At 33.9% G+C, this 14,606-nt stretch overlaps 1 protein-coding gene across 4 annotated transcripts in view; it reads left to right on the top strand.

Moving 5' to 3' along the window:
* The window catches only part of MARCHF1 (membrane associated ring-CH-type finger 1), a 140,034-nt gene that overhangs the window by 76,126 nt on the left and 49,302 nt on the right, over positions 1-14,606 (top strand). For 3 of the 4 annotated variants that reach the window (XM_087936666.1, XM_087936667.1, XM_087936668.1), the window contains 2 exons: positions 10,028-10,107; positions 10,363-11,097. In XM_087936666.1, coding sequence (XP_087792792.1) covers positions 10,028-10,107; positions 10,363-11,097 — 815 coding nt within the window. The remainder of the gene's footprint in view (positions 1-10,027; positions 10,108-10,362; positions 11,098-14,606) is intronic. The other variant, XM_026699953.2, reaches the window with a different exon arrangement.

A 14,606-nucleotide genomic window follows, 5' to 3' on the forward strand; every position in this document is an offset into this window, starting at 1 on the left:
GAATTAACTATAAAAATAAACTTCTTGTGGAAAACAGACTGGAAATTGCAAGGTAGAACAAAAGATGAGTAAAGATAAAGGTTCCTCTTGCACATACGTGCTAGATATTTCTGGCTATAGGGGGTGGTACTCATCTCCGTTACAAAGCCAAAGAGCCAGCGCTGTCCGAAGACATCTCCTTGGTGGCCAGCATGACTCAAAGCTGAAGGCTCATGGAATGCTGTTACCTTCCCACCAGAGTGGTCCCTATTATTCTATTTACATTTTACCTGCTTTCGAACTGCTAAGTTGGCAGAAGCTGGGATAAGTGACGGGAGCTCACTCCGTTATGTGGCGCTAGGGATTTGAACCGCTGAACTGCCGACCTTTCTGATCGACAAGCTCATCATCTTAGCCACTGGAGAAACTGGAGTAACTAAGGATTTTAAACAGAAAAAAAAAATACAAAGCTTGATCTCCTGAAATATTGAACATCTTGAATTAAACAAATCATTTATAATTTTAGGAATATTAAATCTTTGAAAAATGGAGCCAGAAACTAGTAACTATATTATCAACACTGACAGTAACAATGTCTGTTTCTATGGATAGACTGTCCAAAAGATGTCAATAAAGGAATGACAGATACGGAACAAATTTTATCTGACAAGATAAAGTACAGAATGTAGAACTACAGATGAGAGGCTAAGAGAATAATTTATTGGATATACAATAGAAACTGGTTGAAGTTTTACAAATTAAAAAAAATACAAATGATAAATCAAGAGAATCATTGGTTTTGTAGCTCCTATAAGAAAATATTTTGAAGATCATTTTCTTCATTTTTTCTTTTTTTCCATCTGATTTTTTCATTTGTCTGATAGGATAAAGAAGAATAAAAGGTACAAGCACAATAAAAAAAATGGTTTATTTTATTAAGGTTAAATATGAATGGCATATGAAATAAAGATATACCTTTTTATTCTTATGGAGATGAATAGTTATTAAATTTATTGTAACTGTTATGAAGGTTGGAAGATAGTTCTTTATATATTTATTTTCTTTTTTGTTCATTATATTTTTTTTGCTTTTTCTTTATTTTTTACCTTTTTGCACTTTTTCTTCTTTCTTTCAATTTTTCTTTTCTTACTCTAACTTTACGTCTATGGAGATTCTCGGTCATCCAGGTCATGGTTGTCCCAAAGATGCTTTTTCAAGAGACAACTGGACTTTCTGTTTTTTTCTTTGAAGATGTTTCGCTTCTCATCCAAGAAGCTTCTTCAGCTCTGAAGAAGCTTCTTGGATGAAGAGCGAAACATCTTCAAAGAAAAAAGCAGAAAGTCCAGTTGCCTCTTGAAAAAAAAAACACCTTTGGGATACTCTAACTTTAATTTGTATTAGTTTTTACTATTGTAATTAAAATTCTTAATACAATTATATCTTTAAAAAAAACCTCAAAAGTTAAACAGTGCCTTACATCTTGTTGCATGGTGATCCAGACATATAGTCTAATTACGACTGATCATTTATAGATAGGAAACAACTGGGAGTAAAACTAAAATTGCAGATAAGATTTTCATTTCAAAACGTAAGACTTTTGCAAATGAAGTGGCAGGATGCATTTTAAGTCAGAAAAGGAGGGCAAGAATAGGTTAGCAAGTAAACATGATAGTGGAGTGTTCAGATTTCTAAATAAATTAAAGCTCCTGAGTGATTCAAGATCACCAAAGGTTGGTGGGCATTGGATAGTATAACGCAGGGAGGAAGACAAAACAGTGTGAGTTTAATTTACCTTCTGGAGATGCGGAAGAGGATTCAAAGGCCCAAGAAGAACAACTATTAAGCATGAAAGCAACCATTTGGTTTCTACCAAAAAATCCTTGATCTAACTCTTTAGGGAATTTAATAACAGCTGCACATTTAATAGCTTAATATAGACATACTGACATAGTAGCAGAAGTATAGGAAAAAAATAGTACTTTTTTCTGGACAGTGAGAATTTTAAACAGCTTATAATTATAGTAGTGGTTTGGCTAGACTAGAGCTTGTTGCTATGACAATGAATGTCATAATAGAGCCCACATACTTTGCCTGCAACAGCAGCTAAATTTAATCTCACAATGTTCAGGTAAAGCTGTAAAATCACAAAGTCCTTTGAAATTATGCCATTTTTTAAATTAAAAGTTTTATTTAAGTTTTCACAAAACATAGAAATACAAATACAATATCTTTTTTTGAGAACGGCATGGCCCCGGGTTATATCACTTCTCCATACAGACATAAACTCAATACATATTTATCTTACACATTCTAATCCATACCTTATAACTATTTTCACAATTTTTTCAACAGCTTTTCCCTTTCTTTACTTCCTATAGCCTTATTTTAAATCATCTCATTCCTTTCTTAAGTCAATTACATATCTTTTTCTAAATTTTAAAATCTTTCTAATCAATGTTTTTATACTTTTGCCTGTTCTGTTTATAATTTCATGTTATCTTTTCTCATAAAACAAATTTTCCCCTGTAATTACTAGACTGGAGTGTAACACCTTTGTATCTTTTTTCAAATCTTATTTAAAAATTTAAGTTACATCTTTACAATTATAACACTCATTTTCTAACCTCTATTTTATAACACATACCTATTTTCATTCGAATTCTGCTTGGTGTATTCCCTTAAAATGCACACTAGATTCTTAAAAGAAAAAAAGTATATGTGTGTGTGCGTGTGTGTGTGTATGTATGTATGTATGTATGTATGTATGTATGTATATATGTATGTATGTTATTCAGCTTTGTTCAGGTATTTTCCCACATCATTATAGTTGTGCTTTTAAAGTTGTAGCAACGTTTCGGCAGAATCTCATCTGCCATCATCAGGCTTCTGTATTGTGTTCGTCTGTGAGTCAGACTTTTACAGTGGTTTTTACAGTGGTTTTTCAAGTCTGACTCACAGACGAACACAATACAGAAGCCTGATGATGGCAGATGAGATTCTGCCGAAACATTGCTACAACTTTAAAAGCACAACTACAATGACGTGGGAAAATACCCGAACAAAGTTGAATAACATACATGTAAGTACCCACGAAAACTTAAGAATATATATGTGTGTGTGTGTGTGTGTGTGTGTGTGTGTGTGTATAACAACAGTAAATGGAATAATTATTCTATTCAAGTACAGCTCTGCCATTAATATTAGTAACAATCTTTTACATTTCTATTTCTTTTAACAAATATTACCTAGTAATATCAGTTGTGTTTAACTTTAATCATCTATATTTCATATTTTATTCATTACTGTCTTTAAATAAAAAACCAAACAATAGTTATTAACAGTAGTCAATAAAATTATTATTCTTATTCAAATTCATCTTATCAACTGATAAAAATCTTCTATGTTTCTTTTCAGTTTTTTTAAAGGTTCTTTTTAAATCATTGAGAGCCTTATTCTCTTTACAAACAAATATTCCACTACACATCAATAGAAATTTTTTCTATCACTTTAATCATCTAACATATAACAATGCCATCCCATGCACCTTTGCAGAATCCTCTCCTTAAATTAAATTTTAACCATTGTCTCTATGTCTTTTAAATAGGTTTATACCTTTAATTCTTGTACGTTTTTCCTGTACCTTTATATCTTGTTTCTGTCTTTTGTAGCTTCTTTTCCTTTCCCTCTTCCCTCTCTTCTTCTCCCTCCCCTTTTTATTCCCTTTTCTATCTGATTCTCCCTTTTGTGATCCTCCCTTCTGCTTCTTCCTGATATTATGATTACTTTTAAATTATCCAAGAATCTTTATCCCTTTGACACTTTATTTTCAGCTAGGAATAGCCTATTAATGTCAAAGTGGATGAGTATCAATTTCTTATTCGAATCTCTTCTTCTTAATGTTCCAAGTCAGTTAAAACTGTCGATGTTAGAGGAAAAAAAGCCAATTCCATTTCCTTTCCCTTTCTTTTTCGCCGCTTAAAATCTTTTTTAGGAATAGTATTAGTCTTTAAAATTCAGGTTCCAGGTACCTTAAATAGATGTTCACTATTTAACCCGGTCAGTCAAACTTTCTCCTTTAAACATCCTCCTGCACAATCTTGTCTGGTTGGGTTCTTCTTTGAGGTGGCCATTTCTGACCACCGCTGCAACTGCCTTTGGGAAAGGGAGTAATGGCCAGCTGAAGGGGAGAGATGAGGCTCTCCTCAACCCTGCTGATGGCTCCCCCTTCTTCAACACCTCTACGGGTGGCTTCAGCCCCGAATCCGGGTGGCTCGGGGCGCTCCAGCGGCGAGCACAGATCAAAACCATGGACGATCACGATTTCGATCTATTGCCGAAGAAGCCCAAACCGGAAGATGCCATTTATTATTTGATTGTATGGACCAATAGTCTGATTCATTGTTTGGCAAAATTACATGTTTATCACACACCCATACACACACGTTTGTCTGTATCATATTTAATACCTGAATAAACTCACTCTCCTGGTATAAATCTTTTATACTCACCACACATTAGGAAGATGGCCAGCACATTCAAAGACCCCACCCCGCCTTTTTGTTAATTAATTTTTAATATTCGTTACCTCTTTTCAATTTTATATATTGTTTGTCTGCTTTTAATATTTTATTGTACACTATCCAGCACTACCCAGACTTCATCTGTGAAAGAGATAATTGATTGTTCAATATGATAAATTAATAAAACTAAAATAAAGAGGGTAACCTCCATTTCAAACTTGTGGTAAAAATATGTGATATTCAAAATATTTAATTTATCAGGAAATAAAAATTCCTGAACCGACATGTCATTAAAACAATTGGGCATATGATATCTTTTACCATTCTGTATTTATAGTCTTTATTTTGAACAATTTCTGAAGAATTTGAAGAAAACATACTGCAAATGTAATTATAGTATGGTATATTAGAATTACATATTCTACATATTTTATTCTACATACATGTTCTACGTATTTTATTACTATAATTTATCTACCTTAACTGCTGAAAAACAAAGATAGTTTTGATGTGCACTGTGTTTAGTATAGCTATTGAAATCGATGCCCAGATTTTTAAAAGATTTGACTTGCTCGTTGTTCTGGCCATTTATCTTTCAGAGGTGCAATTTAGGTCTTTATGCAAAGATTATGATCTTAGTTTTGCTACAGTTGATTTCAAAGGCCACTTTAGAGCAGTAACTAGCCAGAGCATTCAAGGGTTATCTAAGTTCCATTTGCGTTTGTGATAAAAAAATTCTATATCATCTGTTACAAAAGGGATGCAATATGTCTAGTAGGTAATTTTGGGGGATGGTGCTTCTCTCCTTGATTAGTTTTCATCCATTATTTCTTGTCTTGCTTTCTGGTGCTTTGGAAAATAAGTTGACCCCTCTTCTTTGAAGCAGCTCCTCAAGTACTGGAATACTGCTACATTTTCACCCCTTTTCTCCGGACTAGCCATACCCAGTTCCTGCAACCGTTCTTCATATGTTTTAGATTCCAGACTTTTAATCATCTTAGTTGCTCTTCTCTGCACTTTTTCCAAAGTCTCAATATATTTTTGTAATGTGATGATGAAAAAAGAATGTAGTATTCTAGGTGTGGTCTTATTAAGGTTTTATAAAGTAGTACTAATATTTCATGTGATGTTATGTCTCTGCTTATACAACCATGGTTTGTATTAGCTTTTTTGGCTGTACCACACACTACTGGTTCATATTTAAGTGATTGTCCACTAGGACTTCAAGTTTTCTCTTACAGTTACTGTTTTTGAGTCAGATTTTTCCTAATCTGTATTTGTACCTTAGGTTTTTCCTGCCTGAGTAAAACCTTGCTTTTCTACACATTAAATTTTATTTTGTTGGATAAAGCCCATTGTTCAAGTCTATCAAGATCTTTTTGTATCCTGTCTTTTCCTGGGAACTAAATAAAATGTGAACCTGGAATTAATAAATGCAGTATATATTGATCAACCTGATTTGGACCTGTATTTTCCTCCAGGTGTTGAATAATAAGGGTATGTCCATAAATAGATTGCTGAGATTTGAAACCCGCTTGTTAATCTGCCAGTGCATGCTTTAAGTCAATCCAGTTTACTTATTTGTTGTATAAATGTCCAGCATAGAGCTTACTTATTATATTTAAGAAGTGGCTAATAGTTAGTGGGCAGGTCTTTTTATAAATATGGACAATAATGTGAAGGGTCCAGTCCTCTGGAATTTGTGCAAGTGAGATCAATATAAGTAAACAGAAAGCAAGAATGGGGATTCACCATTCCAGATTATTTTGTAGTATTTCAGACATGATAAAATCATTGCCTTCGCTTCACCAGCCTTTAGCTGATTAATAAGTATCATTATTTCATCAATTATAACTGGGGCCGGATTTGGGTGCAGGTTGGTGTTGAGATCTAAATCAAAGTCAAGAAAACCTTCTTGTGAATATAACGCTGTAAAATGTTCCTCCCACACAGAGGCAGGTAATGGGTGGGAGGCTATGAGTTGCTAGAATTAGAGTAGAAGTCAGATAGTAGATAACAGCTTGGGATCAGGGAATTCTGGAAATTCATTTTACTTTTATAGAAGATGTTTGTATTGTTTCTTCAGGAGTATAAGATTCAGAAAAAGATATTTGAAAATTTAAATAATAAAATTCAAATAACTTTTTGGAATCTTATGCTCTGCTGATCTCTTACATCAAGTTTTAACAACTATAAAGCCAGGGCAATAACAGATTACTTAGTTTGTCATGTACATTTAGCCATTCAGTACAAGCTATTAGTATAAAAACTTTGAATATAAGAAGTGTAGTGTTTTCAATACTTTTCAAACTAAGTTTCTAAAAGTGTGTCATATCTGAAAGTCTATTCTATCCCACAGAAATAAGCTTACTTGCTAATAAGCTAGTTTTTGTAAAACATAATTTTGTATCATTGACCTCATCTGATAAAATCTGCTTTGATAAATTATTCAGAAATTAATATGTGGTGTAAATTTCTTTCATGTAAATGTCACTTTAAATACTATTTAGAATGGTATTTAGAATCTTTTATACTGTTAAATTAGCTGCCATTCAAGGAATCATAATATGGAAAATAGAAGATAATGTCAAATACTCTTTGTATTGATTTTTTATTTTGGAGGTTATATTTCTACAGATTCTATTCATTTTTTAAATTGATATGCTAATTGCCTGTGAATAAGTGATATGTTTTTAACTTTGGGGCATTTAATCAATGGATATTATAGAATTTTTAATGAATAGAGAATTTATATTCCAAATTAAAAAGAAGTGAACAGGAACAGGAGCAAATAAAACTCTTTGTCCTGGTGTCAGGTCACATGCGCCTGCTGGTTTACCTTACCTGACTTAAATTGATCTATCTTAAATTGGAAAACTGTAATTGTTCCCCGTATATTACCAATAAATGTCAGGGTTTAGCTGGAAATAACTTATGTTTGTTTTCAGTAGTTATAAAGTTTAATGAACACCAAATAGCTTTCATCCTCGGCTCAACGATGGCTTATTTACTGAATTTAGCCTAGTGAAATGTAACTGGATATATTTCAACCTCTGCTTGCTGAAAATAGTGAAGTAATGTTTAATTGGAAAATTTCTTATAAATTGTAAAACAACCTTGCAGTAGGGTATCCTATGCTAGATTAAGACTAGCTTTCAGTAGAGAAGATGCACACAGTCATTATGTATCACCTCAATGAAGCTTGTTTTAACTCATGGAACTTAAAGCAAGTATGTGTTGTGGCCCACCAGCAGACAGCAGAGGTGGCAGCAGATTTGAATAGTGAGGAGGTTAGAGAGGAACCTGGGCCAGTCCTGGAGTCTGGGGAAGGCTCTGACGAGTGTTCTGCATTGGAGGCAGAGATGGGGCCAGGACCATCTGACAGTTATCAGCAGCCTTCGGCGTTGGATATCAGTGGGGCAGGAGAACATCTGGAGCCTGTTCCCAGTGTGTTCATGCGCAGAACTGTCAGGAGAAGGGAACAATTAAGGAACAAGGGTTGACCTGGGAGTAAAGCCACAGGTGGACGGTGAATGGCCCCTCCCATAGGGAATAAACAGCGAAGGGGGAGTGGTGTTTGCAGGAGACAGTTAGTTCAATTCATTCAGGTGAAGATCTGTTCATGACTTTACCAAATAGTGTCTCCTGCAGAGTGGCGTTTGGAAGAGATCAGCCTGTCAGCTCTCCAAGCCTGATAAAGGTCTGTAGTTGTGAAATCTCTTTAAAGACCATTGGCCAGGACTTTGCTGGAGAGGAATTCACTTTAAACTAAATAAAAGGGGTGGTTTTATTGGGAGGAGTTGGCTTTGTGCTTTTGGGAAGCCTAGGTGAGAACAGCATACAAACCAATCTATTGATGCTATTTTTTATGAATTATTCCATATCTTCACCTTGACTGAATTTATTATTGTTTGGGGAGATTTTAGCTTTAGGTTACAGAACAAAATGTATATTAATCATAGGAAAGGCAAGCAGAATTTTTGTATATCAGCTTATCTTTTAAATATTTACATTTTGAAGAAGAAAAGAAAAGAAACTTGTGGAAAGATGGATAAGAAAATATTATGTGGCTTGCAAAGACAAATAGAATAGCACGGGCATATTCTTTAAAATGAAATTATTTTGAGCCAAATAAACCAAATTATGACCAGTGGGACTTCTACAATAGCAACAATTTAGTGAAAACATTTTCATCATTTTAGAAAAAATATTTATGTGACTATAATGTTGATGATTTTATCATTTACTCTAGTTTACATATGTACCATGTAATTTGCAATAACAATCGGGAGAAGATCAATAATTTAACACACCCATGGTAAAACTACAATGAAGACCAAAGTCTAATTGAATCTAGATACACTTATCTCATTTCCTTGTAAAACGTTATAATTCCTAAATATTTAGACAAGAATCAACATAGTGTGCTTACAATGTTTACAGCATTTTTCTTATTGTACTAAGCTTTTCTTTTTATTCATTGTTAAGCATTTATCTGAAATGTTTACATATAGACCAGAAGTAGGAGCATGAAAGGATTCTTCAGCACTCATCCCATTTCTATCTGATTCTGTGGTTTATTGAATACACTTTAATATGATGAATCTTGTTAACAAGGTGCAATGTATTTGGTTTGTGAATAAGTAACAACATCAGAAGCAGCAGTAGCAACAGGAAGGAACCTTTGAAGGCCTTCTGCTCAGCTAGGAGACCCCACACCATTTCAGACCAATGGATGTCCAGTCTCTTCTTAAAAGCCTCCAGTGATGGAATATCTACAACTTCTGAAGATGAGCCATTCCACTGGTTGATTGTTTATGTCAGGAAATTTTTCCTTAGTTGAAGGTTGCTTGTCTCCTTGGTTAGTTTCTATCCATTGCTTCTTGTCTTGCCTTCTGGTGCTTTGAAAAATAAGTTGACCCCCTCTTCTTTGTGGAAATTCCTCAAATATTGAAACACTGCTGTCATGTCACCCCTGGTCTTTCTTTTCACTAGACTAGAAATATCCAGTCACTAATGCTATAATCACTATAAAGGGGGCATATTGGAATGCGATAAATAAAGATAACCATGTAATTTATACATTTTCAAGAAACAATCTGAATTTCAAATATTTTCAAGATGCTGACAATTATATTTGAACTATAGGATTTTTTTTTCCTTCTCATTTTTTTCACACAGGAATCAGTCAGAACAATACGTGCCAATTTGTCTTAATTTTTAAAAAGCATCATTTTTTTTTTACTTTAGCAGCTGGTTTTTCTTTACATATTCACAACTGAAGCTAAATGAGAACAGTTTCTGAAAGTTTGTTCCTCAAAAATAAAATAAAAACACATGTGATTTGCAGCATTTACTTCCTCAAAAGGGTTTTGCTTTAATAGCAAATTCCTTATTTTACAAGCCATGCCTCTATGAAAGCAGAGTGAAGAGCTTGAAATATAGATAAAATCATGTGGAAAAGTAATAAAATATCTATGTTTTATTTTGTGGACAAAGAATCCAATTTATCTAACTTCTTCCAACAGGCGAGTAGTCCTACTACAGGGACAGCTCCCGGAAGTCAATCACGGTTATCTGTCTGCCCATCTACTCAGGACATCTGTAGGTATGTGCTAAATTAATATTCCTAATCTGTTTAGTACATGTCTTCTTTGTCTAATGAGCTATGTATATTGCTTTTGTCTAATTTCTTTCGTGTATTTCCACCCGTCTGCTTTTTTGTTTGTCATTTTCAATATCATGTTCATTTTCCATTTGATTCTATTACTTTATTTATGTTCTCTCTCTCTCTTTCTCTCTGTCTTCCCTTCCCTTCCTCATTTTATCGCTATCCTTCTCCTCGTCCTCTTGTTCTGTTTAGATCTTCCACTTTGCATGACCTATCAGAAGATACATTTGAAACATCAATCCATGTCATGGGGCCGAGTTCTGCTAGGAAAAAGCATGTAAAAAAGGTGAAACCAGGTGTTAGGCAGAGAAAGAAGGCCGAGGAGAATTCTGAGGATATAGTAAAGCGAAGAAAAGACAAGGATGTCAAGTCACATCCCAAGATCACAAATCCTCGATGGAATGCCTTTTGCAAAACAACGTCCGATTCTTCAACTTCAGATGAAAATTATTGGGCCCTAGTCAGAAAAAGAGATAGAGCCAAAATGCTGAGGAAAACGAGAAGACAGAACCCTTCAAATGTTTCTACAGATGAGCGTTACAATAAGAACGCTATTGAACTTGCCACTATGGGAGTAAGTGGGGAAAAGAAGGCAGAAGCTGAAAGTTATCATCTAGATAATCCTAGGAGGACGGTTAGAAGGTATAAAGAAAGCTCCCTCTCATTATCTTCTGGGTTCTCTGTGGAACCCAACTCCTTGAGATGGTCTGGAAAACCCCAGAATAGCCATCAGGATCCAGAACCTTCAGCTTACATTAGGCAAGGCAGAACAAGCAAGGAGGACAATGGTTCGGAGAGAAGCACAGGCAGAGATATTTTTACAGTTACAGGAAATGGAACACCTGCTGAGACAGGGGCTTCTGTGAGTGTGGCTGCTCGGAAACCTCCTGCGTTTTATGACTTATCTGAGGATTTTGACGAATGCAGGTTTGTCTCCTCATTCAAAAGAGAATTGCTAGCTGACTATCGTAGATTTCGCAAAAGATGTGGTTATGTTTTCTTTAACTCATGCTCCTTTCTGGAGTTTAGATGAGTATGATTACATGCTTAGCAATTAAACTTTATAAACTTTAATTATGAAATTGTAAAAAACATTTGATACAAAATATTGAACTATTTCAGATTAATAATAATACAAATAGATGTACAGTCCATTTCTCCTTAAAATAACCCATTCTTTTTCCCTTGTGCAATAGCAACAGTTCAGTGAAAATCTTTGTTGTTGTTATTTGTAAGAACATCTTTCCAGTTTGCAAACTGTCATGTTTAAAGGCCCTCAGTTTGCCTTTATAAATATATTCTTTGCCTGACCTAAATTTAAATGTTCCAGAATTTATGCTGTCTATTTTGACCTCCTGTTTTGGGTCAAACCAAAATGCCCTTTATTAATATTTGTGGTAACCCATGTTTGAAGAATTATAGCTGCAAGACCAGGATGTTAATATTTATGGTGCTGAATATAATATAAACATTAATGATGTATTTCAAGAATATTATTCTAGTGACAGCACTCATTTATGGATAACACAAGTACATTTGAGATTTTATTCTGGATAGATACAAATAGGTATAAATATTATGTACAGTAGATAGATATTTTCAAATTAATTAACGTTTGCAGAAATAAAGATTTTTTTTTCAGTCTGATATCAAAACATTAGATAAACAAAAAGCTCATCTCTAGAAATGAATAGTATACAAATCTTCCCCTTTGAAATATATGATAATTGTAGAATAAAGGCTCCAGCAAAAAACTTAATATCATTAGAAAACTGGTAGTATATTATATGCATGCCAAATAAAGTTAAATACTGAAAAATTAGTTATTGGATTTTCCAAAATGGGCTTTGCTTTAGATCTTTCTATTTTTTTTTTTTTTTGTGATACTCCATAAGAATTCTGAAATTATTAATTATATCACTGGGATGAATAATCCATATAGTTTATGAATCTCTAGGTATAATATGTCTCATAAAGTTATTTTATTATAGTCACATCCTTTCCTATGACTAGAAAAAATATGGACTTCTTATACTGTGAAAATGGAAATGATTTAAATGCAGTTGTGATTTTTTAGGCATAACATCTTTGACACATTGGGAATTCATTTTGAAAAATGTGAAAAAAGGCAACATTGTTATTATACCCATCCATCTAATTATTTTAACCATCATTTAAATTGTGGACAAGAATTATCCTATAAAGATTTCTTGCTTGCACAACCACCTAGGGATTAGAGTGCATGTGGATTCTTATATGTTTTGTCATATTTTGCCATTTCTCATTAATGGCCTAATAAATATTGTTATTTTAGTACGGTCAGTTGCTCAGAACACCAGGAAACTGACATGCTCCTATGAGGACATTTGGGAATGACTAAAACAACGATAGATTATGCTGTCCTTACAGAATTTGTGGCATTAGTCCTTGTGAATTGGGCTCCTCCCCCCCCCCCCCATGCACAGTGTGTATAAAATATATTTTTAAAACATGCTGCAAAATCTTGTTGCTTTGCTTGTTACTTTCTATCAATGATAAATTGCAGCTAAACAAGCAGAAAACAATTTAGGAGAAAGATTTACGATACAGTAAGCCTGAGTCAGCCAAAAGTCAGCTTCCTTTTTTCATAGCAAAAAATAAAGTTACAATGCTCCAATAAATTAAAGCCAATTTTGGTTTGCTTTCAGTTAGTCAGTTTCTTCAGAAAGGCGTCTTTGGTACTCTCCGAGTTTGCTTGCTTTCTTGCAGACGTCTCATTACCCAAATTGGCTCACATCATCAGTGCCAGTTAAGGACTGTCAATTTTATATTCTAAGGGTTTGCATGTCAGTGTTAGTAGAGTTGTCTTAGAGATTCTTTGATTGGGCTGTTTTCTGTTGGATTCTTTGGCAGTTTCTTAATTGGGTTATTGTTTATTTTTATTGTTGGTCTGATATTAACCTTGGAGTTAACTTATGCTGACCTGGGTTCTAATTGCTGGTGAGAGGTACTTGGGTCTTTTTATTCCTTTCTGGACGATAGGGTGGTCGTCCTGGGTAATAGTCTCTTTTGCATAATCTATAGATGGTGTTAAGGTCTATGTGTCTATTGATGGCTGATTTGTCAGAGTGCCAGACTTCTAGAAATTCCCTAGCACTTTTAGACTTGGGTTAGTCTATGATGGTCACACTTCCCCAATATACATGTTGTGAAATTAAAGAATTTTGTCGTGATTAAAATACTTTAATTTCACAACATATACAAAGATACAACCATAGTCTCAACTGGGAAAATGTAACCACCAAGGCAACATTGACAGGCAAGCCACAAGAATATAAACTGACAGCAAACAACACTCTTTACTAAGACTGATGATGTTACCTAATTTTGGTAATGAAATGTCTTCAAGAAAATAAACAGGCTCAGAGAGCACCAAGGAGCCCTCATGTCAGCTCTAATATTCTCTATTAATTTTAGAAAAGAAGAAAAAAATGTAACAAAATATTTAAAAAGACAGGACAATAGTATTAAACAAACTCATTTGAATTTAACATGATTTACACTTGCATTCCACAACTGAAAAAAACAACAACCCTACTTCTAAAAGGCCTTAAAATACAGTACATTTCACTAGGTATCATGTTTTAATTTGTCAGCTAGGTATTAAAATACTATTCATAAAAAAATCTAAGCAAAGGCACTGTGTTCCAAAACACTGGACAACAACACCAGGTTGATGATCCTTTATTCTAAGTGTAATTCTGTTTGTACCTGCTGAATTTGTAATTTACCGAATTAGAAAATTATGTATTTCTTCAGAAGTTCCAATAAGCATTTTAGTGCTTCAAGTACGTAATAGTATACTCTTAAAAGCAACTTTATCCATACATTTATCACAAAGAAACAGCTGATAAAATGGAACTAAATTTCAGGATGCTGAAAATTATTAATTCTATCGCTGTAATATGTATTGCTGGTTTATACAAAATAAAGCAGAACTGTTTTATACTATATAGTTTCTAGAGGAAGTGTATCATGTTTATGCTTCCTTTGCATATCCTGTCTGATTTTCTTTTTAAGTCTCAAAGCTATCTGAGGTTGCAAAACAGGTTATATACTTTGGAACATCTAGCCATTTTTTCAAACAATACACCTTCCTTATACGTGCAGACAAAAGAAGTGAAATGTCTGTATGTGGAGCCTTCCAAATTTTTTTTTCTCAAACGAACAGCATTTGCTATCCCAAAATTTCACAACGTTTTCTAACTCTCTAATGAAGGAACTGCTTTATTAATTATAAAATGTTTCACTTGAACTGTCAAAATTAACTTTTTATACATATGGAAACTCGATAGTTTCAAATAATTGGAAGAGAGGTATAGCTTCGGATCCAGAGGTGGTATTCAGCAGGTTCTGACCAGTTCTGGAGAACCGGAAGCGGAAATTTTGAGTAGTTC

This window comes from Pseudonaja textilis, chromosome 6 (assembly GCF_049901715.1).
Source record: "Pseudonaja textilis isolate UNSWEBS1 chromosome 6, rPseTex1.2, whole genome shotgun sequence".
Classification (NCBI taxonomy): domain Eukaryota; kingdom Metazoa; phylum Chordata; class Lepidosauria; order Squamata; family Elapidae; genus Pseudonaja; species Pseudonaja textilis.